Here is a 26,995-nt window from a genome sequence, read left to right as displayed (position 1 = left end):
CCTCGCGCCGCCGAGCACTTCCGGGGCAGAGCTGGAGCGCGCGCGCGCACGTGGGGCCGGGGCGGAGAGAGGCGAGGTCCCGGGTGAACGAGTGCCTGGCGGTAGGTGAGTTCGGGAAGAGCCACCGGGCGCCGCTGAAACTGGGGGCTCGGAAGGGAGGCAGCTTCCCCGGGGCCGGGGGCCCGCAGAGCTTGTCAGGTTCCCGGTTCTGAGACGGAGTGGGAGCCACTCCTTTGCCCTGGAAGAGAGCAGGGGTGGCAGACGCCTCGCGCGCTTTAGTGGCGCTTCAGAACGTGCCCGCTCTGCCTGTGGCTCCCTGATCTTGGGGGTAGATGAGTGAGGGGCCCACAAGTTCTCCCAGTAGGTGTGTGCCAGGTAGCTGCCAGATGAGGCAGGCGGGGAACAAACCGCCTAGTCCTGTCGCTGCCACTTGTGCTCTGGGTTTCCCCTCCCCCATCAACCCGCGTCACTGTCTTTAAAGAGTGGATCTGTGATTTGCAAACTTAGCAGTCAGGAAAGCTGAGGAGAGAGGTTCTTGGTAAAAGGCCGGTTTTCAAACTGTCTTCCTCCAAGAGGTCGAGAAGATGGAGAACTGGAGTAGGCCTTCAGGGGTTAATTTGCTGAAGCGTCCCTATTGAGTTTCTGGAGATAGAGTCTTGTGGGGCACGAAAGCATTTTTAGAAGTGAATTTAAGTGATATCTTTGGAATCTCCCATCTGTCAGTGAGGGTAATAAATCGAATGGGTAAGATTTTTCAGTTAATGTTTAACAATGACTCTTTTTGTCCCCCCCTCCCCCCAGGAATGGGTGAATTTAAGGTCCATCGAGTCCGTTTCTTTAATTATGTTCCATCAGGCATCCGCTGTGTGGCTTACAATAACCAGTCAAACAGATTGGCTGTTTCACGAACAGATGGCACAGTGGAAATCTATAATTTGTCAGCAAACTACTTTCAGGAGAAAGTAAGTCTTTGGGAACCCTGGTGTGGTGTTCCTGGTGTTAAATTTTCTTGAGTTTCATTCTACAGCTTCACCTGTTCTGTTTTCAGATAGTTCGAGTGACTCTTCCTGCTGTGGAATGGTTAGAAACTCAAAGCTTCTGTAGCAGAGCTGAGATCTCTCGATGGGTGAAAGCAGCTCAGGGGTTTGATCTATCTAAAGCTGTTTAGAAAGAGCTACCCAGGAATAGAGTGTCACTATATCCCATTTGAGGGCCGAAGACTGCTGATCTTTTGGTCACTACAAGAAAGAAAGGAAATTGTTGAGATCATTGTGACTTTGGTAAAATGACATTTCTTGCTGGAGGTCCAAGTGTGCCTCCCATTGTCAGTGAAAAGTCTTCAAGTGCTGTAATATCAGAAAATGCTAGTAACTTGACAGCAGGCAGACTCCCAAGTCCACCAGTCTCCAAGAATGTAGACTTAATTGTGTATTTGGGAGTAGAGTATATTTTTAATTAAATGAAATGTCTTTTTTGGGTGCACATAGATTTGTTCATTGTATATGTATCAGGTTTTTGCCTACATGCATGTATGTGTACTTCAGGTGTGCATCACTGATGCCCAGGGTGGTCAGGAGAGTACGTTAGATCCCCAGAACTGGAGGTAGAGGTGGTTATGAATTACCATTGGGTGTTGGGAACCCTCCGTAAGAACAAGTGCTCTGAACTGTCGAGCCACCTCTCTGGCTCCAAAGCCTTTCCTCCAAGGACACTGGTTACTAACTCTTCAGAAGCAACATGCAGCTCAGTTCTAAAGAGAAGCCACGGGCAGACGAGTATCTAGTGCCCAGCAGTCTGGCACTCGAGGTTTAGGTATTCTGCAAATGTTTCTAAGAATGAGTCCTGTTGTTGACACAAGTGGTCAGAGCATTTACATTCTTAGAGAGAGATCTGTAAACAGTTTCTGACCTGTATAGTGAAGCTGGGAAAAGTGCTCTTGACAGGTAGCTTTAGGGGTCCAGTGTAGGGTTGACTTACTGAAGAACAGTTGCAGCTCACTGCTAGAAACAGGGTAAACACCCTTGGATGTACACTTGTTGCATGCTGTGACTTTTCTGTTTGTCATTTATAACCACTATACTTGCATAATTTGTATGTTTGCTTAATGCCTCTTCGCTGCTAAACTTCAAATTCTGTAAAATCGGGAACTGTGTTGGCTCTTTGGTACAAAGCCACTGCTAAGGTAACGTTCAGTCAGTCCTCCATTTCTTACCTACCCTCTCTTATTTCCTTCTCTCATCCTCCTGTGGGCATTTTGAACAGCTCACTAATTCAGTCTCATCTTCTGTTTTCTCCATGTCTCCTTTCCTATTCCCCTAAATGACTAATCTCTGGCTGAGTAAGATGGCTCAGTGGGTAAAGCTGCTTGCTTCCAAAGCTGACAACCTGAGTTTGATCTCTGCAACCCTCATGGTGGAAGAAGAGACCAACTCTTCTCTGTCAGTTGTCCTCTGTGTATGATATGTGTATGATATGCATATACATATACGTTGTGTGCATTCACATTGAGTAAATAAATGCAGTAAATATTTTAAGGGTTGCTTGCGTCGATCACATCACTCTCAGAGCAAGACAAGCATTAGTGAGTCAGAATAAAAACGTTAGGAGTAAAGAGAGCTTTGTTCCCTTCATGCCACTAACTTTGGCTTTTTGGACAAACCACTTGACCCATACGCCTTTTGGCCTTGCAAGTTCAGATCGGAAACATGGTCTCTTTATGTCAAGCAGGCATAAAATTAAAATGTGTAGCTGTGACTGCCTGGTGAAGTAAGGTCAAAGGTCCTAGATAGAGGGGACCATCAGCTGTGGGGATCGTGGGACCTTCACAGGCTGCAGAGAGGCAATTTGAGGGTGGCAGCTTGGTTAACATGACTCCAGCAGGTATTGGTCCAAACTTGTAGAGTGTGTCCTCAGGTGGTTTGTTTTTAGAGTATTTAAGCACAGCATAATTTGGTATTCTGATGATAATTAACTTGATCTTGCCTATACCAAAGCATACAAAAGTCTTCTTGAGGAACAAAGTATGCTAAATACAGGTCAGACGTGACTAATTTGAAACTCTTCCTAAAGTCCATAAAGCTAGGTTCTGTAGATGGACTGAGAGAAGCAGCCTAAGGTAAAGGTCTGAAAGAGAGGAGCAGGTGCCGGACAAGTGAGGCTGCATAGACGGCACAGAGGTCACCAGGCTAGTGAGCTCCAGCCTTCCAGGGGGATAACAGGGGATGCAAAATTCCCTAGTGCTTCTCTGCGAGCACAGAGACCTCCAAGTTTGTAATAGTTTCTAAACCACGATTTTTTTATACATGGGGCTCACTATAGCCCACATGGCCTCAGGTTTAAAATGAGCCCCCTGCCTCCCTTTCCTGAGTACTAGGATTATAGTCATAAGCCACCACAGCTGGCTGAATCAATCTTGACTATCTTAATTTTAAAATATTAGTTGAAAAGCTTCTGAATTAGTCCTAGTTTAAAAGAGAGGATTAAATGTATAACTTAAGTTCGGTAGCTTTAAGTAACTAAAATTTGAAGCTGAAGTATCTAATAGACACAAATGTCTGATAGTGACAAACTAGTTATTTGTGGGGAAATAATTTTCAGTTGCTGGGGATTGATGATTTCATGGCTGCTTGAGAAATTATGATGTTTCTGTAGTTTTTTCCAGGCCATGAGTCTCGGGCTACCGAAGCCCTGTGTTGGGCAGAAGGACAGCGCCTCTTCAGTGCTGGACTCAATGGAGAAATTCTTGAGTATGACCTACAGGCCCTAAACATCAAGTATGCTATGGATGCCTTTGGAGGACCTATTTGGAGTATGACCGCCAGCCCCAGTGGCTCTCAACTGTTGGTCAGTAGAAACTATTGGAAATTCAAATAGAGAAGTACTCTTATGGCCACTCAGGCTTCCTTCCCCATGTTTCTGTTATGTCACATAGGAACACCAAACTTAGCTGGGTACCAAGAATCATAAAACATAGGATTGCAGTGACCATTGAAGGTTAAAATCCATCGTGGTGGGTTGGAGAGATGGCGCAGCAGTTAAAAGCATTGCCGCCCGCCCTTCCAGAGGATCTGGGTTTGAGTCCCACAACCCACGGGGTGGCTCATTACAGTCTAACTCTAGTTCCAAGGGATCTGATGCCCTCTTCTAGCCTCCGAGGGCACTGCACGTTGTGGTGCACATACATAAATATACACACGTAGTCAAAGCTCGTGTAGATAAAAATAACAAATTCCTGGTCACTTTGCCCTTATGCTTGGACCTTATTTGTTCTTTTGTGAAATGTTGTAGTTAATTCATTTCAGCATTTCCTAAACTAGGAGACTGGTTTTATTTCGTTTTGATACACTTTATTTTTAATAGTAACTTTTGTTTCAAAACTATGAAATGTTAAATTGTAAATTCACTGCACTCACATACATTGTCAGTGTATATAAAATGACATTTACTATTTGTGTATGGGGTTTGATGCGTGTATACTAGAGCGTGCTTGTGATGGCCAGAGGACGTATCTGAGTTGATTCTCTCCTTCCACCATGTGGGTCTTTGGGATCAAACTTGGCAGCAAATGCCTTTTCCCACTGGGCCGTCTTTCTGCCCTGAGGTTTTTGTTTCACTTGCACTAACTTGTATACTGTCCTAGGTGTTTCCATCTAGGTTTAAAGGTCAGTAGGTCTTTTATCCGGGCCATAGGGCTCTGGCAGGTACGTGTGTAGCCCTACTTCTAATCTGTGTCTTATGCAGAAATTTGGCCACCGATTAGAACTCTTTAGGCCTGTTTTCTGACTAGAATATGAGGTCAACCAGTACTATACTATCAATTTCTTGATAATAGGTCCCTTCCCCCTCTGACAAGCTGTTTTGGTTTGTTTTGATTTTAAGGCAAGTGATAGCTTTTAGAGAAGAAACCATGTGTATGTTTGTATATGGGGATATTAGTCCTATAAAAGGCTCATTTGGTCTTTTTCTACCTGTCTCTAAATAGGTTGGTTGTGAAGATGGCTCTGTGAAACTATTTGAGGTCACCCCGGACAAAATCCAGTTTGCAAGAAATTTTGATCGGCAAAAAAGTAAGGGTTTTGGTGGGGTAATGAATAATTTCAACGAGAAGTTATGTTATATGCCACTGGGAATATGATATTTTCCTGTGGCTACAGGTAATGCTCTGTATATATTCTAATTATTTCTGAGCACAAGGAAAGTTCTGGAAAGGGTCTCATTATGTAGCATAGTTGTGATTGCCTGGCTAAGCAAAAATACAGAGATTCAAAGTGAAAAACTAGTGTTTCCACAAATCAGTGTATTGTTCATCACATGGGTCTTAGTATTGTGAAAAACTCCATGCCCAAAAGCATCTTGGGGAGGAAAGGGTTTATGTCAGATTCTAGTTCCACAGCACAGTACATTGTCAAAGGTAGTTGGGGTAGAAACTCAAGCAGGGCAGAAACCTGGAGGCAGGAGCTGGTGCAGAGGCCATGGAGGAGTACTGCCTACTGGCTTGCTCAGCCTGCTTCTTGAAGCCTCCGGGAGCATCAGTCCACCACCCACTGTGGGCTAGGCCCCTTCCACATTAATCATTGAGCAAGAAAATTACTGCAGGTTTGGTTTACTCGCAGGCCAGTCTAGTTGGGAGATTTTCTCAACTGAGGGTCTCTCTTTCAAAAATGACTCTAGCTTTGTCAAGTTGACAGAAAAGCAACTGGTGTCCTACAAAAACTCCTGTTTTGTAGATGTAAATAAATAAAGTTTTAAAACCTTGATTTTTTTTTTTTTTTTTTGTTTTTTAAGCAATGTACTTTTTGAGGCTGGTTCTGCTGTGTGGGCTAGACTGACCTTCAACTCCCCATCCTCTTGCCTCTGCTTCCTGAGTGCTGAGATTACAGGTCTGTACCACAAGAGAGTTGTGCCTTTTCCATGTTCCCCCTTCAGTTTTGTTATGAAGCAGGTTCTCATGCTGTAGCCCGCACTTGCCTGGTACACTGTGTGCCGTTGGCTGGCCTTAAGCTCATGGCAGCCCTTCATCATGCTTGTGACCTAGGCACGCATCTTCGCTAGCTATGGTTCTTAACGTTATCAGCCAATTTTAAGTGTCAAGAAAACTTTGTGTAGCAGCTGCTGGTGCTTGGGCTTTGGACTGTACTGGCACTGAGGTGCAGAGCAGGGGTTGACAAGCTGTTTCTGTAAAGTACTGAGCACAACAGTACCTGAGGCTTTGGAGGCAATGGAGTTTCTGCGTGTAGCACAGAAACAGCCAAAGACAGTTGGTGAGCAGCCATGTGTGGCTGTGTGGTATGCTGGTAGAATTTGCTTTATAAAATCCAGCAGTGGGGCTGTTGTTTGTGGTGCCTGCTTTGGAGAGTAGTGACCCTGAGAAATGCAATGTTAAGTTATCTCATGATGTGAACATCATCAGGTGTGCTTCCACAGGCTGAGGTGGCTGAGGTCACTGGGCGATACATACAGACTTGATAGGTATCCTATATTCAGAGCATCCCTGTCTGTAATGTCAGTATTTGTGCACAACCATATGTATATTCGGGCATTCAAGCAAGTCTGTCTCTTTAATTTGAAGTCAGTGTGCACACTGAGATTTTTTTAGATTACTACCAGGTCTTTCTTAGAAGAGTGTCTCTAGTTACACATTTTCCTCAACTGTTTATACAGTATAAAGGCGGCTGTCAGCTTCATTGTGGGTCCCAGCACAGTCTCTCAACCATGGTGGGTGATAAAGCTGAGACTGAATCACCCCAGCCCTTAGGGAACAGTGGAAGGAGAGCTTAGGTAGTTTTTTCTGTATATTTAAATGTCGCTTTTATCTTTTTGTTACTGCCAAGGTCGGATCTTGAGTCTCTGCTGGCATCCTGCTGGTACCCATGTTGCAGCTGGCTCCATTGACTACATTAGTGTGTTTGATGTCAAATCAGGTAATTTTTTCTATTTAGTACATTTGGGGTGTGGGTTTTATCAGATTTCTATTTCTCAGTTCTGAGAGCTTGACTTTGTCACTCTTTCAATGACCCTGATAACCTAATTCCTCATTAATATCTCCACATGTCTATCACAAAATTTGCCGTTGTTTTCCACATGTATGTCTGTGGCTGCGTGCGTCTCTGTCTGCATTTTTGTTACATGTGTATGTGTGCCTCTGTAAGTGTTGCCCAGAAGAGAACTAGCGATGTCCTCCTGTATTACCTACGCTCCTTCCTCTTTTTGAGACAGTCTTGTATTGAACCCAAAGGTGGAGTTTGTTTTTGTTTTTATCATAAGCTGGCAAGAAGCTAGTACCAAGGATCCTCCTGCTCCACTTCCCTCCATGCTGTGGTTACCGCCATGCAGAAGGCCAGGCCAGGTCTTGCACATGGTATGGGATCCAGGCCTTTTATTTATTTATTTACTCACTTACTTACTTACTTTTACTTGCATAGTAAGTACTCATAACCGCTGAGCCACCTAGCCTGTCCTTCCTGTCTTTGATGACCACTGCTGCTTTTGGGGAATCTTCGTTCTTCAGGGGGTCTGGCAGCACTCTGTAAGATATGACAGTAGCTTGTACTCTAAAGTAATGACTTTTTTCCTGTTCTTGGCCTGAAAAATTGGGCTACTAGCTCACACCTTCAGTGTGATCTTGCCTTTAACTTGTTAGCATACGTACACGTTAGATACATAGAATGATAGGTCCTCCTATCTTTCTGTTTTCTTCTTTTCCTCAGTGCCTGACCTGAGCGTTTATTTTGCTTGTTCTTAGTTACATGTGCCTAAAACCGAAGAATTCCTTAACTCTTTTTATAAAAAATAGAATCCACCCTCTATCTTTTCTCCTGCTCCCCAAAGTAAGCCACTCAACTTAGCTATGTTTTTGGGGTTTATCTCTGCTGTAAATGACATGTTTGTGATTCTGCATTGTGATTTTTAAATTTTGCACATTACTGACTTCAGTGCCTGAGTCTTCGCTTTGTACCTTTTGCCTGTTTACCCCTCTGTCTCCTGATCCTCTTGTACACTTGTTTGTAACTGGGTTCCAGTCAGTAGTCAGGTGTGCTTGTCATGGCCATCTGTGTACCACTAGCAGAGGAAGTTGCTTTCCTTCCTGTCTAATATCCCTCTTCTCACTGCATTTCTGCTACTTCTTCCTTAAAGTCTTTCAGTTGTATAAATTGATAGAAAATACATCTGAGTATTTTTGTGGTTCTGTTTGTTTTTCCTGCCATTTCTATGTCTTTAAAAAATAAGTCCCTTTGTTTTGACTTCTTCCGGTCTGGCTTAGCCACTTGGGCCATGCTGCATGAGTGTGAGATAAGAAAGACTGGTGTTTCTGTCTTTCTGGGGTCCCTGTTACTTCTGTGTTGTTTAGGATTCTTCTTTCCCTGTTAAGAACTCTGGTGCTGCTCTAATTACTGACCCTGTGTACATGCAGAGTTAAGATTTTGTTTGGTTTCTAGGACCCTCAAGCATGTACCTTTGTCCCCTTTCTTTTTCCTTTGTGGAAGTTTTCTGTGTTTCTTTGTTGGGGCCCTGTATGTATCAGGTGAGCCCCCTCCCCCTGGGCCCTGTTACACTTACACTGAAAATTTGATGATACTTGTTGATGTATGAGTCTGTAGTAGGTTTGGTTTTGTTTGGTTGGTTTTTCTCTGTGTCATTCGGTTGTGCTAAAGATTGTTTTTTCTTTCAAACTCTTGGTTTTGGGGTGAATTCTTGAAATTAGTTTTTTTATCTTTTTGGACTTTTCACTGCTTGCTAATATAAGTTTGTCATTTTTGTATCAGTCTTTGTAGTGGAATTTTGACTTAGCCATCTCCAGGGTTTTTTTTCTGTTTTTTGTTTTCAGCCAGGCCTTTGCTAAGCTGTGTTCTATGGCTATGAATATGGCCTCTGAGGCTCATCTTTCTTTTTTTTCCTTCCTTCCTTCCTTCCTTCCTTCCTTCCTTCCTGTTTTTTTTTGTTTGTTTGTTTGTTTGTTTTGTTGTTGTTGTTGTTTTGTTTTGTTTTCGAGACAGGGTTTCTCTGTGTAGCCTTGGCTGTTCTGGACCCAGGCTGGCCATGAACTCACAGGCACTCTGCCTGCCTCAGCCTCCCTGAGTGCTGGGATTTCAGGCATGTGCCACCACACCCGGTTGTGGTTTTTTGTTTTTGACCGTGTATGTGCAGGCAGAAATCTGCGAGAGCCATAGTTTACAGGCTGTTGCTGGTGCTGCGAACCAAACTCCAGTCCCCCGAGAGAGCAAGCGCTCCTAGCAGCCCTCTCTGCAGCCCCACTCTGAGGCTGTTAGTGATGATATCTGGCAAGTATTCTGCACCTCCCTGTCCTTCGTTGATTTGCTCATAGCCTCCGTCAGTCTTCTCAGCTTTTCTCGTTAGAGGGAGCGTTCTTCCCACGTGGGCCGTTTGTTCTTGTTGCATCAGTGGGACTTTTTAGCGGGGGCTTTACTAGCGCACCACCTGGCTGCCCTGTTTGGGAACTTCTGAAGTCAGGAGCTTAGAAAAAAAGTTTTTCTTCTTCTGTTTCTTGGTTCCCAGAAATCAAGCCGTTTTTGGGTTTTTGAGGGTTTTTTTGTTTTGTTTTGTTTTGTATTTGTTTGTTGTTTTGGGGTTTTTGTTTGTTTGTTTTTTGGTACTGGAGATCAGTTCAGCCCTGGGAATGACATGCTCTACCGCTGCGCTGCACTCTTGACTCCTTTTCCAGTCTCCTTCCCCACAAATACAGGCCCACCTTGCACCATTCTGAGGAGAAATCTGGCGTTCTCAACCTTCACTCAGAAGTTCTTCACTTGACCTTGTTTTCCTTTTAGACACCGCTGTCCCACCCTCAGTTCCCAGTACCTTTTATGTAAGAAGTTCTTCTGTTGAGATAGAGTTTAGTTAGTATCTGGTTGCTTACTCAGGAGATCAGTACCCCAACATCCAACAACCTCTTAGATTAACTTTTGACCTATCCCTCCTTAGAGGCCCCTCATACCTGAAGCCTCTGAAGTACAGGGTCCTCAGCTCCAGAAGGGTTCATGTATGACTCAGGTGGCTTCTTGGCTTTTTCTATAAGGCTTACCTGTGTCTCGGTTTCAAGGCTCTGCTTCATCATGGCTCCTTGAGTGTTGTCACTATTTTCTTTTCTCCCTTTCCTTACACAGAGTGTGGGGAAAGCAGGTGTAATGTGCATATGCAATATGCCAGCTTTTAAGTGGTCATCACATCTTCCTGTTTCACTTGCCCAGAAGAGATTTCTGTTCCGCTCTTTCTCCCTTCTTTTCACCTCCCTCTTTTCTCTTCGGGTACCCATTTTGTAGTTTTAAAACAGTTAACATGGTTGTCATTTATTGACTTGCTATGTTCAAACATCTAACTCACCATATCATGCTTGCCGGTGCAGTTCTGGGAAAATGAAAACTAAGTACCACCTACATATGTGCCTTTTTTTTTTTTCTTTATCTTTCAGGGAGCATTATTCGTAAGATGATTTTAGACAGGCAACACCTGGGAGTGACTAAGGCACGGTGTATAGTGTGGGGTGTGGCCTTCCTGTCGGATGGCACGGTCATAAGCGTGGACTCTGTTGGAAAGGTGCAGCTGTGGGACTCTGCCACCGGGACACTTGTTAAGAGCCACCTCATCGCAAATGCTGACGTGCACTCTATTGCTGTCGCTGATGTGAGTATGGCCACATCCAGGTAGTCCCTGACCTTAGATTCTCCTGCCTCAACCTCCTGAATAGCTAGGATTACAGGCTTGTGTGACCAAGCCCATCTGGGCCAAGTCAGTCTTAGGGTCTGTCTTTTCCCATGTATTGTTTATGCGATTTAGAAGGATTCCTGCTTTGTTTTGTTTTTTCTCACAGCTTACACATTTCGTGTTTAAATCCATTTGGGGGTATTTCATCTCTTATACTGAGCATAGTCTGTGGTCACATATCACTAATGGCAAGAACACATTCTGAGAAACACATCAGTAGGTGATGTCAGTGTTGTGTGAGCCTCATAGCATATACGTGGGCAAACAGGTAGCAGGGAAAGCTGCTGCACTGCACACCTCGTGTCCCGGATGTTTATGCTCTTTTATATGACCAGCAGCAGAGAAACTGGAATCTTTCTAAACCATGTGAGTGATGACCTAAGGAAGAAATCCGTACCATGTTCTTTAACAGAAATGTTTGCCAGCGCAGTGGCACAGAGTTGTAATCCCAGCACTCAGAGAGGCAGAGGCAGGCAGATCTTGAGGCAGAGTTTGAGGCTAGCCTGGTCTGCAAAGCAAGTCCAAGACAGCTACATTGCATGAGTGCTAGGAACCTGACTCAGGTCCTGAAAGAACAGTAGTTCCCTTAACTGCTGAACCAATTCTAGCCCTGTGATATATGTATTTTTTAAGACTTATTTATTTATTACATATTCAGTGTTTTGCCTGCACGCTAGAAGAGAGCGCCAGATGTCACCATATATGGTTGTGAGCCATGGTGTGGTTGCTAGGAATTGAACCCAGGACTCTGGAAGAGAAAGCACACAGTGCTCTTAACCTCTGAGTCATCTCTCTAGCCCCAGCCCTGTAATTCTTAAAATCTCATAGCAAAATAAAAATCTTCCACCCAACTTAGAATACAATTAAAAGGTGTCTTTACACCAACATCATTGCAAATTTTGAGTAATGTTTTGTAGTACAGCTATAATATCACTTGGTCCATTAGCTTTTTGTGGACAGTGTATTTAGTTTGCCATTGAATGTGTAGCATGTGACTGCATAACACTTGGCAATACTAATTGTTAATTTTGTCAGAAGGGGGCGCATTGCGACCTTTGTCTGAGCTTGTTCCTCTGCAGGAACTGCTTGTGGGAACCTCCCTTCTAATTCAGGGCATGAGTTTTCTTTTCCCTTGAGCTGCCCAGATAGAAAACGTGAAGGAATATTTTTCCATCTGGAGTCTGTTTTGTTGACATCTACCCCCTCATGATTTAATTTCTCAGCAAGAAGACAGTTTTGTGGTGGGCACAGCCGAGGGCACAGTATTCCATTTTCAGCTGGTCTCCGTGACTTCCAGCAGCAGTGAGAAGCAGTGGGTGCGGACGAAACCCTTCCAGCACCACACTCACGACGTGCGCACTGTGGCCCACAGCCCAACAGCTCTGATATCAGGAGGTAGGTCCTCCCAGCCAGCTGCTCTTTTGTCTGCCTAGCTCTGCTGTTTTCTTCACGGAGGACTTCTCTCATTGTGCGTTCCTTCTCTGCTGCCCTTTGCTTTAGGCACTGACACCCACCTAGTTATTCGTCCTCTAATGGAGAAGGTGGAGGTGAAGAATTACGATGCTGCTCTCCGAAAGATCACGTTCCCCCATGTGAGTATCCCTGTCACCCTCAACATCTCCCATCCCTCTAGCCATCCCGTAAGACTGAACACAGCTCACTTCGGAAAGGCATCTTCGTCCTGTCCTGAGGCAAGCTTCCTTGACGACTCTTCTTATGTGCACATATGTATATTCATAGTGATAATGAGGTAGATCTGGTTTGCTGTTGGAGAGGTCCACTCAACTTGTGAGGATGGTACCATTTACCTTAAAAGGAACATGACAAGCCTAGGTTCTCCACCCCAAATAATAGAGCCCACCCTAACAAAATTCCCATAAAGCACTGTCATGGGACGGGGGTTGTTTCTCCAGAAAATAAACCCAGGATGATGTTGGCAATTAAAACACACATTCTGGGGCTGGAGAGGTGGCTCAGTGGTTAAGAGGACTTTGCTCCTTCAAATGACCCAGGCTCATCTGGCAGCTAGAAACTATCTTTCCTCTAGTTCAAGAAAAAACAACACTCTAATCTGGCCTCTTTGGGCACTGAATGAATGTGGTGCAAAGACATACATGCAGGCAAAACACCCATACACATACAATAGAGAAAATATTTTTAGGTCAGCAGTTGGTGGCACACACCTTTAATCTTTAATCCCAGCACCCAAGGCAGAGGCAGGTGGATCTCATTGAGTTCAAAGTCAATCTGGTGTACAGAGTAAGTTCCAGAGCTATACAGAGAAATTCTGTTTTGAACAAACAAAACTAGCCAGGCATAGTGGCTTACACCTTTAATCCCAACACTCAGGAGGCAGAGGGAGGCAGATCACTGTGAGTTCCAGGACAGCCAAGGCTACACAGAGAAACACTGTCTTGAAAAACAAAAACAGAAAATACAGTTTTTTAAATGCCCACATATGTGGCCTGGACAGCACTGCACTGTGACCTGCACAGCCTCCATTCACTAACATCTGTGTCACTAACTGTCGTTTTAAAAGCACCTTGTTCATTCCTCTGTTTCAGAAGTCTTTAGTTGCGATTGTTGCCTTCAGCATGGAGCCCTAAACTCATGTGGTTGTAGAAGCCTCTGTTGATCTTTTACTGGCCCATCTCACTCAGCCTTTCCATTCTGAAAGTCTTTCCACAGTATGCTAGCATCTGACCTGTTTCACGTGCCCTTTTATCCCTGCAACTTCTTACCTTTCTTCTTTGCTTGACTAATCTGTACCAGTGAACTGCCTCTGCTTTATGGCTTTATGTACGTTCCACAAGGCTCATCTTATATTTACCCTGTTAAATCTTGTGCCATGCTGTAGCATGCCTGCCTAGTCTGTGTCATTTCTTTAGAAACATCTTGAAATGAGTGGCTATGATTTTGGTTTGGTTTGGTTTGGTTTTGGTGTTTTGTTTTGTTTGGCTATCCTGGACTCAATGTAGACCAGGCTGGCCTCAAACTCACAGTGACTGCCTCTGCTCTCTGCATGCTGGGATTAAAGGTGTGTGCCACCATGCCCAGCTTGGGGTTTGTGTTTTTTGTTGTTGTTGTTTGTTTGTTTCTTTGTTTGTTTTGAGATTGGGTCTGAGCATGTAGCTCAGGTTGTCCCAGAACACTATGTAGACCATACTGGCTTTGAACTCAGATCTACCTGCCTCTGCTTCCCAAGTGCTGGGCTGCTACACCTGGCAAAATAAATGGGTTTCAGCAGTAGAGAAGGGGATGTGCTAAGATGTGGCATCTAGGAACAGTAGATGGCCTACTTAAAACTTTTCAATTCTTGGATACAGCGGCGTCTCATTTCCTGTTCGAAAAGAAGGCATCTTCTCCTATTCCAATTCGCTCATCACTTGGAACTTTGGAGACTAGGATCTACAGCTGCAACAGGTGTGTTGGGAGAAAGGGATTTTGTTTTGCTTTTTTTTTTTTTTTAACTTAGTTTTAAAAACTGGCAAATTAAAAAAAGAAAAGGTGGAAAGGAAAAAAAAATACCAAGAGGGGCTGATGTATACCTCAAAAGTAAATGCCTTCCTGGGAGCACAAGCCCCTGGGATTGAACCACAGTATCACCCACACAAAAGAAAACTGGAGCCATAATAGTACACGACATTAGTCCCAGTGCATGGGAGGCAGAGGCCTGTGACAAGAAAAGAAAAGAAAACTGGAAAGAGAATGTAAATATCAAAATTGCAGTTGAAATAAGTCAGGCATGGTTGTAGATCCCTGGAAGTGGGAACAGGAGAATCACAAGTTCAGGACAAGAGCATCCCTGAGCTTGATGGCCAGCTAGGATAGCTTAATCAGTGAGCCTCAGGGTCAGTGGAGGCCCTACCTCACAAAAGGAAATGGAGCTGGCCAGGCCCACCCAGTATTCTGCTTTTGTGGATCTCGGATTTCAAGGCCAGCATGGCTTGCATAGTGAGTTCCAGGTCTACATGGTCAGACCCCTACTGCAGAAAAAATAAAGTGGAGAGCACCTGAGGAAACACCTGCACACACATGCACAGATGCTTCAGGTTCAAATCCCAGCACCCACATGGCAGTTCACACCTGTCTGTAACTCTAAGATCTGACATTCTCACACATACATGCAGGCAGAACACCAGTGCACAATAAAAAAAAAAAAGGTAAATAATTTTTTTTTTTAGTCTTGTTTTGGTTTTCTGAAATAGGGTCTCACTCTGCAGTTGGGTTGTCCCTGAACTCAGCAATCCTAAGAATTTAAGTTTCTGGCCTGAAGGCATGGGTGAGGTTAAGAGTGTGTACTGCTTTTGTAGAGTTCATTTCACAGCACCCACACTGGATGGTTCACATCTCCACATAACTGCAGCTTGAGGGAACCTGAAAGCCTCTTCTGTCCTTCCCAGTGCATACCCATGCATGTGCATACCCACACACAGTGAGCTTAAGCTTTTATAGGATGCAGGAGGTGGTTGAGGTGCCAGCTGTGGAATGGCGCTTTGCCCTGCCAGGCTGAGTATTGAAAATGAAAAGGCAGAATGGTGTGTAGTGGCGGTCCTGCATGGAAACAAAGGCCATGTGGCTCTGCAGTGAGTGACCAGTTTAGAAAGTGTTCGAGTTGTCTTCCTAAGAATGCATTTAAATCTGCTTCCTCCCACCGCCGTGTGCATGGGTGGGGCTTCAGCAGACTGTGCCCCGGAATCCTATTCCCTTTGTTGCTCTTCACATAGCCCTTCAGATTGTGCAGACTTCCGTGGAGAAACCAGGTTTCCCACTGGTAGGAACTCTGTTACTGAAGGTTGACCTTAAAATGGAAAGATGCACACATTTTCTTTTGATGAGAAAAATCTCAGGGAAGTTTCTGTTTTCAGGCAAGAATGGAGATACTCTTCCACTCTCTAAAAACGCAGACCATCTACTGCACCTCAAGACAAAGGTGAGGAAGGCTCTCACTCCTGCTCCAAGGGCCAGAGCACATCTCCATTCTGAATCTGAGTGTCGCTCAAGCTGTAATCTTAGAAGACTGCCAGCAGGCAGATATTGAGAATTTGATAAGTAGATACAGGAAATTGGGGTTTTTTTTTTTCCTTTTGATACTATAAAAATAGCATACGTCTTTTTAACAATTAAGATGGTACAAAGGTTCTATAATCAAATTTGAACCTCATGCTGACCCCATGTCTTCCTGTTCACTGTTCAGAGATAAGCACTTGCAACAGTTTCTTGTATATCCTCCCAGGAAATCAAAGGAACATGTACTTACTTGTATGTGTGTGTTTGCTCTTTACCTTAGCAACATACCATGTAAACTGCCTTACTCATTTTCTCTTTTAGAAAAATGTCTTTTAGTTGTTGGCGGTGATCCCACTTACAATCTTAGTACTTGGGTGATGACAACAGGAAGTTTGGGAGTTTGAAGTTATCTTTTCCTATTAGGGTTCTTGAAACAGCTCTGGGCTGTATTAAATCCTGTTTCCTATCCTGTCTTTGGTTATTTGTGGTGGCACATGCCTGTAAAACTCCAACATTCAGAGGGCTTGGGAAGCAGGGTTGCGCTGAGTCTGAAGTCAGCCATGGCCTGGCTGTCCCTCCCCCCCCCCCAAAAAAAAATCCATGTTTGCTGTATTAGCCTTAAAGTTACAGTCCTGCCTCAGTTGCCCTGATACTGGAATTACAGATATGTACCTCCATACCCAGATCGATTGTTAATTCTATATAAACGTTGCATTTTTATTCTCAAAGATTTTTCTCTTTCTTAGAGATGTTTTTGGGGTGTGGAGTTTCAAGACAGAATTTCTCTCCGTATAGCCCTGCTGTCCTATCACTCAATCTGTAGATGAAGCTGGCCTTGACTCTAGATCTACCCACTTCTGCCTCCTGAGATTAGAGACGTACGCCATCACATGCACCTCCTAGAGGTTTTAAAGCCAGTCATCATGGAGAGAACAGAAAATCAGCACTCCCAATCATCTGTCCTCAACCTTTGCATTGATGCCATCCTGCTCAGGTTTCCCAAGGTTGAGGCTTTCTAAGTTACCCAGGGACCTGAGATACCACACAGTTATCTGCAGACCTGTGTTGGCTTTGGAAATCAAAGCTGCATCAGTGAGGTGTTCTGCCTGGGATTTAGTCATAGTACACCCAACATGAGTGTTTTAAGACTATATGTAGGCAAACTGGGCAGTGATGGTATATTCCTTTAGTCCCAGCACTCAGGAGGCAGAGGCAGGAGCGTCTCTTGACTTTAAGGCCAGCCTGGTCTACAGAGTGAGTGCCAGGACAGCCAGGGCACTCAGAGAAACCATATCTCTAAAACAAAACAACAACCAAAAAAAAAAAAAAAAAAAAGAGCTTAAAGATTCCTGTCATTGTAATCTTGTTTGAAGTTTTGCCAGGCTTGGTGGCTTACTCCTCTGACCCAACATTTGGTGTCTACTGTAAGGAGACTATGGTGAAACAGAGTGAGACTTTGTCTGAAAAAAAGTTGGTTTTTCTCACTCATGTTGCTTCCTCCAATTGCCAGGGCCCTGAGAACATTATCTGCAGCTGTGTTTCCCCGTGTGGCAGTTGGATAGCCTATTCTACAGCTTCTCGGTTTTTTCTTTATCGATTGAAATATGAACGTGACAACATAAGCCTCCAAAGAGTAAGTGGGCCACACTGTGTTCCTGTACAGGAAGAAACTTCCTAAATGTGTAATTTTGTTTGAAGTGGAAATGAATTGGATAAAAATCCTTAGTGAAAAGTTAGATGATCATAGCCTTTGCAGAACAATCTTTAGGGACCTGCTGCTAAATCTGACAAACTGAGTTCCATCTTCAAGACCTATGTGATGGAAAGAGAAACTCCCACAATTTAAAACACGTTTTTAAACATTTTATTTATTTAGTATACTGATGTTTTGCATGCATGCATGTATGTCTGTTCACCATGTACGTGCCTGATGCTTGCAGAGACCAGAAGGGGAGGATCCCTTTCTGGGACTGAAGTTAAAGGTGGTTATAAGCTGCTAAATGGATGCTAGGAATCAAACCCCTGTCCTCTAGATGAGCAGCCACTCTTCTTAACCACTGAGCCAACTCTCCAGACCCTACACATAGTTTTTGTTTGTTTTAAATCTTACAGAAGGCTCTAGGTTGAGTCTTTAGCATTACCACTGGAATCTAAACATTTGTTTATTTTATACATTTTAAATTTCTTCCTCCATTCCCTCTCAGGCCTCTTTCCTCTAATGCCTCTCACTTTCTTCACTCACAAGTGGATAGCCTTTTTGGTTGATTATTATTGGGTTTGTTCGCACGCGCATAAACAGAAATCCAACCTGCTCAGTCTGTCTTTGTTATTGTATGAGTGATTTTAGGTCTGATGCATCTATTAAGTACATTAAGAAGAAAAAGAAACAGAGAAACATTTTTAGCATGCTATTTTATTCCCATTGTAAGTTTAGATGGGCTACAGGACATATGCCAGTGTTCCAGGCCCTTCACCAGTCCTTGCTTGGAAACTCTAAGAGTTAATGTAACCGAAGCCTGGCCGTTTCAGGCTTTGGAGTGCTGCTTTCTCTCATTGGCTTTCACTGTTGATTTACCCAAAGGTTTCCAAAATGCCAGCATTCCTTCGTTCTGCTCTTCATATTTTGTTTTCTGAAGATTCGACAAAGCTCTTTGTGGCATCAAATCAAGGGTCTCTCCACATCATTCGTCTGTTGGAAGGAAGCTTCAAGCACTTGCACACTTTCCAGCCTCAGTCAGGTGGGGATTTCCAACTGGACAAAGGGAATTCTCGGGGTCTCGGTGACTTTTTTTTCTCTTTAGACTCCAGTGTTGGGATGCTAGGACTCTCCTCACCTTGGAAACATACTCGCTCACATGTTTGCAGTTTGAAGTAGGAGGAGATATCTGGCAGATGAAGACTGTGATGAGCTCTGAAGTGCTCCTCACACCTACTCCTTTCTCACTGGGTTTTTGATTCCTTATTTGGAGCCAGAGAAGTTTCATCTTCCTTAGTTTTGTTAGCAGAGTCAGGAAGAAAGTGAAAGTCCTCTGCAGTCCTGACACCAAATAACCCCCCGTGTATTTTGGTGTTTTACACGTATGTCTGTAGAGGTTTTGTAGACATGCTAAGCTGAAAATATAGTGGTGCATATAGTTTTATTTGGATCATTTGTATTTGTGACTTTTTTTGTATTCTGTGAGAACACGGATTGCATCAGTAGGTGACCTTATGTACCAGCTAATGCTTAGTTAACTGTTGACTTAAGATTCTCATCCACTTGGTTGGTAGTTGGATACATTCCACTCTCTGTTCCTTGTTCTTAGCTGCTTTGTTGCCTTTTAGACTCCTCTCATCCTGGATTGTCAACATTCAGCTAGTTGAAAAGCTGCTACAGGCCAGATGTGGTGACACACATCCTTGGTCTCAGCACATTCGAGGCAGAGGCAAAAAGGTCTCTCTGAGTTTTGAGGCCAACCTGGTCTACATATTGAGTTCCATGATATAGAGACCCTATGTCACAGATCCCTATCCTACCCATCCACCTCCACCCCCCCCAAAAAAAAAAAAGAAACAAACAAACAAAAAAAAGCTGCTTCAGAAGAAATGTATCATGTAGGAGTCAGATGAATTTTTAATTATAAATCTTAATCTTGTCCTTAACATTTTGTTGTTGTTAGTTTGATTTTGTTTTTCAAGATAGGGTTTCTCTGTATATCCCTGGCTGTCTTAGTACTTGCTCTGTAGACCAGCTTTCCTCAAACTAAGAGGTCCGCTTGCCTGTGCCTCCCAAGTGCTGGTATTAAAGATGTGTGCCGCCACCACCCAGCGCCCTTACATTTTTACCATCCTTCAACAGATGGTTTATGGCTTGTTGGAAAGCTTTTCTCGTTATTTGGGATTGTTAGATGTAGCACATGTTTTAGCATATAATGTCGATGTGATTTTGATTCCATGTCTTCATGTTGTAAACTGATTCAAGACCTTTTGACAGAGGTGCTCTGCAGAGTTAAACAAACAGCAGGCACCCAGTAAATTCAATATATGCTTCAAGTCTGTTAAACTGTCTGTAACGAGTTTTAGAACACTGAGTAGGAAAGGGTAGTGTGAAGTAATTGCTTAAGGTAAGGCTTTCAGTGCTTCCCTCAGGTCTGAGCCAGAGAAGCCTGTAGTGATTCTCACGGCCTCGCTTCACAGGAGCGGCAAACTAGGTAAATTAATTTTACACTTATTGTTTGCACCACATCTCACGATTGGCCTGAAAGTGTCTATGTAGACCAGGCTTATAGCCTCAAACTTATAGTCTCTGCCTCCTGAGTCCTAGGATTAAAAATTTGTGCCACCATGCCTAGCAATAGCTAATTAAATTTAAAAAGTAAGGAAGGCATGATTACCTAACATTTGGGAGGCTGGGGCACATGGATCCCAAATTTAAGGCTGTCTGGGGCTACAAAAGTAATTTGCTGCCTCAAAAACAAAATTTTAATTTAAAAATAAACAGGTTAACCTTTAGAACTAATTTACAAAACTCCAGTAAATTTTCCTGTAAATGGTTTTTAACCACATGGGTCTTGTGGTTTCTGTATTGTCTCCAGCACAGGGCAAGCTGCGGGTACCTGACTCAAGAGCTTGCTTCTTGTGTCTTCACAGGGACAGTGGAGGCCATGTGTCTTTTGGCAGTCAGTCCAGATGGGAATTGGCTAGCTGCATCGGGTACCAGTGCTGGAGTCCACATATATGATCTGAATCATCGGAAGGTGAGCATCAGACTTCATAGCAGCAGTCATAAGAAGGCTGCTAGTCGTGTTAAGATTCGAGGCAGATTGGCGTGACCTGGAAATTTACTAGACCTTTTCCTCCTTTATAGATTCCTATTTTAGACGTCTTTAGAAGCTCAAAGCTGTACTCATATTAAAATTAATGAGAACAGTGTAAGCTGTACTTAAAATTAGGGTTATGTTAATAACCCATTTCCTAACTAGGGATATAATTCAATGGTAGAGTACTTGCCTAGTGTTCATGACACCCTAACGTTAGCACAAAATAGACAAATAACAAAATGATAAGAAAGACAAAAATACCCAGTTACCTCTGCTTTGAGGAAGGAGGGAAATTTCTGATACAGAGTTGGAGATAGGAACAGGTTTCCTTTTATCATTTGCCTTGTAAATTCAGTGTGACTTTAAATTAGATAGAACCAGAAATTTAGGGAGGAAAAAAAAAGCGTAGTTGGAATCTTTCTGACAGATAGGTAATAATGCTGCCAACTATGCATTGAGTCATATACTGCAGTTTTATCCTGAGCACGCCACAACGGATGTGTCTGTATAGTGCCCATATGCCTTATAGTTGAAGCCATCCATAGGCAATAAGTTTGGTTTGGGTTTTTTTGTTGTTTGTTGTTGTTGTTGCTTTTCATTGGGGGGGGCTTGGGTTTGGGGTTTTTGTTTGTTTGTTTTTATTGGTGTTTATTTGGTTTTGAGGGTTTTTTGTTCTTTTTTTTTTTTTTTTTTCAGGACAGGATTTCTCTGTGTAGCCCCCCAAATTTTTTTTTCTAATGAAATTAAAGTTCTTTGTTGAAATGCCTGAATTTCCAAGAATGCTTGTGACTTTTGTTTGTGAGTTTCAAAGAACAGTATTTCTAACAACTGACTTAGGTGTTTAGGGTTTAGTGCAGTAGTAGAGTACTTATGTAGTTCATACAAGGCCCAGGATTTAAAAACTAGTACCAGAAAACAACAAAGTAATATATTACCCAAAATCACTGGCATCTAGCTTTTGTGTGTGTGTGGTGTTTTTTTTTTTTTTTTTTTTTTTTGAGATAGGGTCTCACTATATATACCTAGCTGGCCTAGAACTCACAGAGCTCCCTCTGTGTCTGGAGTGTAAGGATTGAAGTTGTGTGCCACCTTGCCCAGCTCACTCTACCTTTCTTGAAGGCAGATGTCCTATGGAGTTGTCCCTTGTCTTCTCTTCCCAGCTTCATTGCACAGTACCTGCTTACAATTTCCCAGTGACGGCTCTGGCCATCGCCCCCAACACCAATAACCTTGTCATCGCTCATTCTGACCAGCAGGTAAGAGGTTTGGGTGCTTTCCATCTTTTGTCTGCTAGACAAAACCTGGAAGGCAGCATGATGGACAGTTTAAAGGAATCTTCCCTTGAAGATGTTGGAAGATATGTAGGCAGGTCAGGTTTTTTGTTTTTTTTTTGAGCAAGTGAAGTTTCTGTGTGTGGCCTGGGCCCATCTCTGGCCAGCAGAATCCATTGTTTTGATGGACCACAGTTTACAATGTAGTCTAGAGCCAGGAAGCACAAAGGGATAGAAGATTTTTTAAGCACTCTGCTAATTTAAAGTAGGGATGACCTGGACCCAGGTATTAAACTTGATATGGGATGTAATAAATTCTGAAAGTGACCTAAAAATATATGGTTTACCTTCTCAGCCAGAGCAAAAGCTTAAGTCTACAGCTTTTTTTTTTTTTTTAATGCTGAGTTGTGACAAGGTAATCTTTAAAATACTTGGGCTGTAGAACACATTAGAAACTCATCAAAGCTTGTGTATCCTCATCTGTAAGATGGAGATAATAGCATCAGCTACACCTTACTGATTAGATTGCTAAGCAAATAATGCTTACTGCTTTGAACAGTTTTTACACTCTCATGCACACACACACTATCCAAAAAATGCTATCTCTCACTTCCATGGGTTTTATCCTTGACCAAGACTATTGAAAGATGGAACCTTAAGTGCCTTTGTCATCAAAACTGGTGCCTTCTGAATTTAGTGGCCTATAATCCATCATATGAGTAACTGAGGAGGCTTACAAGGTTCAGGCCAGCCAGAGCTTCATTGTAAGGCTCTCTCTCAAACAAACAAAGACTTCAGGGTGACTTATTGTCTGTAATTTACCTTTTAAAACATTTTTTAAAGTGGTGATAAAATGTAACTCTGAATATTGCGCCATAAAGTTTGCTAGTACTTGTGGTTAAGAAAGGATGAAACCCAGAAGGGCCAGGAGCCTCTGAACTTAGTGGGTATACATTTGCATTTATCTGGTGTTGTGTTCAGGTATTTGAGTTCAGCATCCCAGATAAGCAGTATACAGAGTGGAGCCGGACTGTCCAGAAGCAGGGATTTCACCAGCTGTGGCTCCAAAGGGATACTCCCATCACACACATCAGCTTTCATCCCAAGAGACCAATGCACATTCTCCTCCACGATGCCTACATGTTCTGCATCATTGACAAGTCCTTGGTGAGTTCTGACACGTCTTTACATGGGATCTTTAGTTTTGCAAGAGTGTATGCATGCATGTATGCAGTGGAGACCAGAAGAGTTTTGGGTTCCCTGGAGCTGGAGGTCCAGGTGGCTGTGAGCACTCTGGCATGGATTTTGGGAATAGAACCCAGATCGTGTACAAGAGTAGCAAAAGCTCTTAATTGCTGAGCCATCTTTCTAGCACCCTGTTTTGTTTTGGGCTTTTTGAGACATGATGTTGCTTTATAGCCTGACCAGCCTGAAGTTAAATTTACAGCAATCCTCCTGCCTCTGCTTCCTGAGTGCTGCTGAAGTTACGTGTGAGTCACCATGCCCACTCCTTACTTAATTTTACTTAATTTTTAAGTGGAAATAATGACTGATTAGATAAAGGAAGGAGCTTCAGAATAAAAATTGCTCTTATGTTCTTTGGAGGATAGGTACTTTGGTTTGGCACAAGGCTAGCCTTTGTGGACTTGTTTTTGCTGCTTTAATTATTCCTCTACTTGGCTATTCAACACAAACATAAGCAGAAAGTGATTAAGTTGGAATTCAGAAGGTGACCCTGGTCAGGGAACACCTTTGAGTTGGCTGACTCACTTAACTTTCATTCTTGGATTACTGGGCTAAGCTGTTCCGTTAAAAACCTGCTGGTGTTTTGGGCACCCTGACCCTTAGCCAAAGACACTTCAAAAGTTGATCTTTGTGTCTCAAAAGTCCAGCTGGGAGAGCTGCAGGGTCAGTGACTGCGGGTTAGGTAGGGACACCAGTTTCTTTAGTTTGAGATGCTAGCCGCTGTTCTGGTTTTTCCCAAATATGCGTGTCTTTTCTGGGCAGGGGCTTTTTTCTCGGAGGCCTGTGGCCCACAGCCATGGCTGTACTGCACTTTGGGTTTCAGCTATGCCCAACACCAGCTGTTCCTGTGTGTCTGTGAAGGTGGAGTGGAACATGCGTGGGAGAGGCAGCAGATGGCTCTACGGGAGGTGTGCACAGGGATGTGTCACTGAGGCTTGTCTCATGCACCCTGTGTCCAGGGATGTGGGAAGCAGAGCTGCCTGACAAGTGCCTTCTGTGAGGTAGTGGTACAGGAAGAGCCCCTCCCACTCACTCACTCATCCCTCTGTAACTCAGCCCAGAAGGCTTTCTCCCAAGTGCTGGTGATAAGTCCCTCATGTCGTTGTACCAAGTGAGCTAGTTCCCAAGGAAGTCAGAGATGAAGTGAGTCATTTATCTGGCCATCTCTTGAAGTGTTGGTGACATCATTGGAGGTGGTTTATGTTATTTTTCCCCGAGGGATAACCTTAGCCATTTGGCCAGTGTATTGGATATGGTTGGGGGGGGGGTGTAGAAAGCACAGCCTCTGTGGGCTGAGATTTCCCGCACATGCCCATTTGTTCTTTCTGACAAAGTGTTACTGACAACACTGGCCTAGAACTTGCTTGTTTTTAATCTTGCCATAGAGTATGAAACTCTTTTTAGCTTCAGTCTGCCCATCCTATCCCCTCTTGACTTTTTTACATGACTGTGGGTATATTGATACCTAAGATAGGTATATAAGTGAAGTATTACTGAAAGTAAATCATTTTAAAGTGTGTGTGTGCCTTCGTGAGTTTATATACACCATGTGAATGTAGTGCTCATGGAGGCCAGAAGAGAATATCAGATTTCCTGGAGTTACAGGCAGTTGTGTGCCACCTAATGTGGGTGCTGGACCTGAACCTGGGTCCTCTGCAAGAGTATTAACTATTCCTAAGCACTGAGCCATCTTTCCAACGCTCACATCTGTGTAAGACAATTCTTTGGGCTGAGGATGCAGCTTAGTTGGTAGGAATGCTTGACTACCATGCATGAAACCCTGAGTTTGATTCCTAGCGCATGTAAACCAGGTGTGGAAGAATACGCTTTGGAAATAGAGATAAGATTGGAAGTTCAAAGTCATTCCTGCTCCCATCGTCAATTTGAGCTTAGTGTGGATAGTCTAAGAAACATCTCTCAAAAAAAGGTTTTCTGGGCATGCCTGGGGTGATGGCTCAGTGGTTAAGGGCATATACAGAAAGTAATCATTTAAAATTTGTTGTCTTTCTTTATACATAAGGATTTTCATTTATTAGACTGAAGTGGAAGGGCTAACGAGATCCACGCTTGAGAAACACTGGTCTGAGACATACATAGGTGTGCATGCCTGTAATTCTAGCATTCAGGAGGTGGGAGCAGAACTAGCAGAACTACAATGAGACTTTGTCTTAAAAACAAAACAAAAAAGGAGAACTAGCTGCATGTGTGACGGCCAGTGAAAGCAACTTGGCTGTTTTTGTGGTGCTAGAGATTAAACCCTTACAAAAGCTGGGAATACAAGTTCAAATAGTATGTCTTGTTGGGCCTGGTGGTTCAAGCCTGTAATAGCAGTTATACCAGAGACTGGGGCAGCAACATCACAAATTCAAGGGCTGAGAGTGAATTCATGGCCAGCCTGGGCAACTTAGTGAAACTGTCACAAGAAGTACTAAAAAGTAGCCAGGTGGTGGTGTCACGTGCCCTTAATTGCAGTACTCAGGGGGCAGAGGCAGGTGGATCTCTTAAGTTTGAAGCCAGCCTGGTTGTATGGCCAGCCCCTCCAGTCGTACAACTACAGAGTGAGTTCCAAGACTGCCAGTGATACATAGTGAGACCCTGCCTCAGAAAAACAGGAGAGAAAAAAAGAAGTACTAAAAACTCAAAACTTGGGGCTATTATTGCAAGTACTCTTATGTGTGTGATGAGCCCCTTCCTTATACTGCCTTTATGTGTTCAGCCTCTTACCTGCCATAGTAAATAACTAGCATATCTTTGTCTTTTTAGCCACTTCCAAATGACAAAACTGTGCTCTATAATCCACTTCCTCCAAAAAATGAATCAGATGTCTTCCTGAGGCGCACGGCCCATGCATTTAAAATGTCTAAAATATACAAGGTAAAAATTCTTGTGTAGTTGCTTTCCTTTGACGTTATCAACTGTGATAACTAACAATTAGAAGACAAGTGTGTCTTCCTTTTGCATGTAGACTTGGAGACAAGTGACCTTGAAGGTGTCTGTAGCTATGCTTCATTCTTGACTCAGTATGTTAGAGCAGACAAATCATTCTTGCATGTGTGAGCCAAGTCCATAGTGCGCAGTGACCTTGGTGCTCATGTGGGATCTTTGTTAGAATGAAGTCTTCGGGGGGGGGGGGCACTTCTGATGAGAGAATGTTTCTAGGATAACAGCAAATGTCTGTTGAACTTATGGTACTACAGCTGTCTGGCCCAACTCAGGTTCCCCAGTCGTCAGAATCCTTATGCACAAAGTAGACTGAAGTGAGGGCCTTTCCACTCGTGTTGAGTCTAAGGAAGATTGTCAGGAATTTCTGTCCTTTGAGTCTGGCCAGAGCTGGTGGAGAGTGACTCCTGGTGACTCTGTCCTCTCTCCGCAGCCCTTACTCTTTATGGAACTTTTGGATGAAAGGACACTTGTGGCAGTAGAGCGCCCCCTGGATGACATCATTGCTCAGCTCCCACCACCCATCAAAAAGAAGAAATTCGGAACTTAAAACAGGGCACCGTCGGTGTCTTTTCTTGAACTGTCTACCCTATTTTTTGTTATTGTTTATTTGTTTGTCCGTCTGTTTTTTTTCCCAAATCATGATAATAAAACAAAGTTATTCTTTAGGACTAGTCATTTTAAAAGTTATTTTCCAAAATAATGGGCAGGAATTTCCTTTAAAGTGGAATGGAAGGTCACTAAATCTTAGTAGATCCATCAGGATGTCTCTGGGTACAGCGCTTGCCCCTCAGTCCTCACAACTCCGCTTAATCCCTAGAGCCCATGGCTGAAGGAGAGAGGCGTCTCTGGAATGTTGTCCTCGACTTCCCGTGTGCACTATGCTTGAGCACACAGTAACTAATAGTGGACTAAACTCCAAGGCGTTTGTCGCTGCAGTAATGCTCTGAGCTGACTCTAAGCTCATACTTGTTGCTTTGCGTCTTGTCTGGTTTTGGAGCATAGTCTCAG

At 43.5% G+C, this 26,995-nt stretch overlaps 1 protein-coding gene across 2 annotated transcripts; it reads left to right on the top strand.

Annotated features, from left to right (window-relative positions):
• The first annotated feature begins 5 nt into the window (after positions 1-5).
• Positions 6-26,652, top strand: Utp4 (UTP4 small subunit processome component). Of its 2 annotated transcripts, none has more exons than XM_021632599.2 (17): positions 6-105; positions 802-962; positions 3,652-3,843; positions 4,982-5,066; positions 6,831-6,920; positions 10,427-10,638; positions 11,943-12,114; positions 12,220-12,311; positions 14,046-14,142; positions 15,588-15,652; positions 17,240-17,362; positions 18,311-18,467; positions 20,359-20,465; positions 21,689-21,784; positions 22,781-22,966; positions 25,808-25,918; positions 26,418-26,652. In XM_021632599.2, the coding sequence occupies exons 2-17, from the start codon at positions 804-806 to the stop codon at positions 26,532-26,534; spliced, it is 2,061 nt and encodes a 686-aa protein (XP_021488274.1). In that variant the 5' UTR covers positions 6-105; positions 802-803; the 3' UTR covers positions 26,535-26,652. The 2 variants fall into 2 exon arrangements, with proteins under 2 accessions (XP_021488274.1, XP_021488284.1); XM_021632609.2 differs by having other exon boundaries at positions 26-101.
• Positions 26,653-26,995: the final 343 nt, after the last annotated feature.

The sequence above is a fragment of the Meriones unguiculatus genome, chromosome 10, assembly GCF_030254825.1.
Source record: "Meriones unguiculatus strain TT.TT164.6M chromosome 10, Bangor_MerUng_6.1, whole genome shotgun sequence".
NCBI classification, from domain to species: Eukaryota; Metazoa; Chordata; class Mammalia; order Rodentia; family Muridae; genus Meriones; species Meriones unguiculatus.
This window is presented reverse-complemented; position numbering and strand designations above follow the sequence as displayed.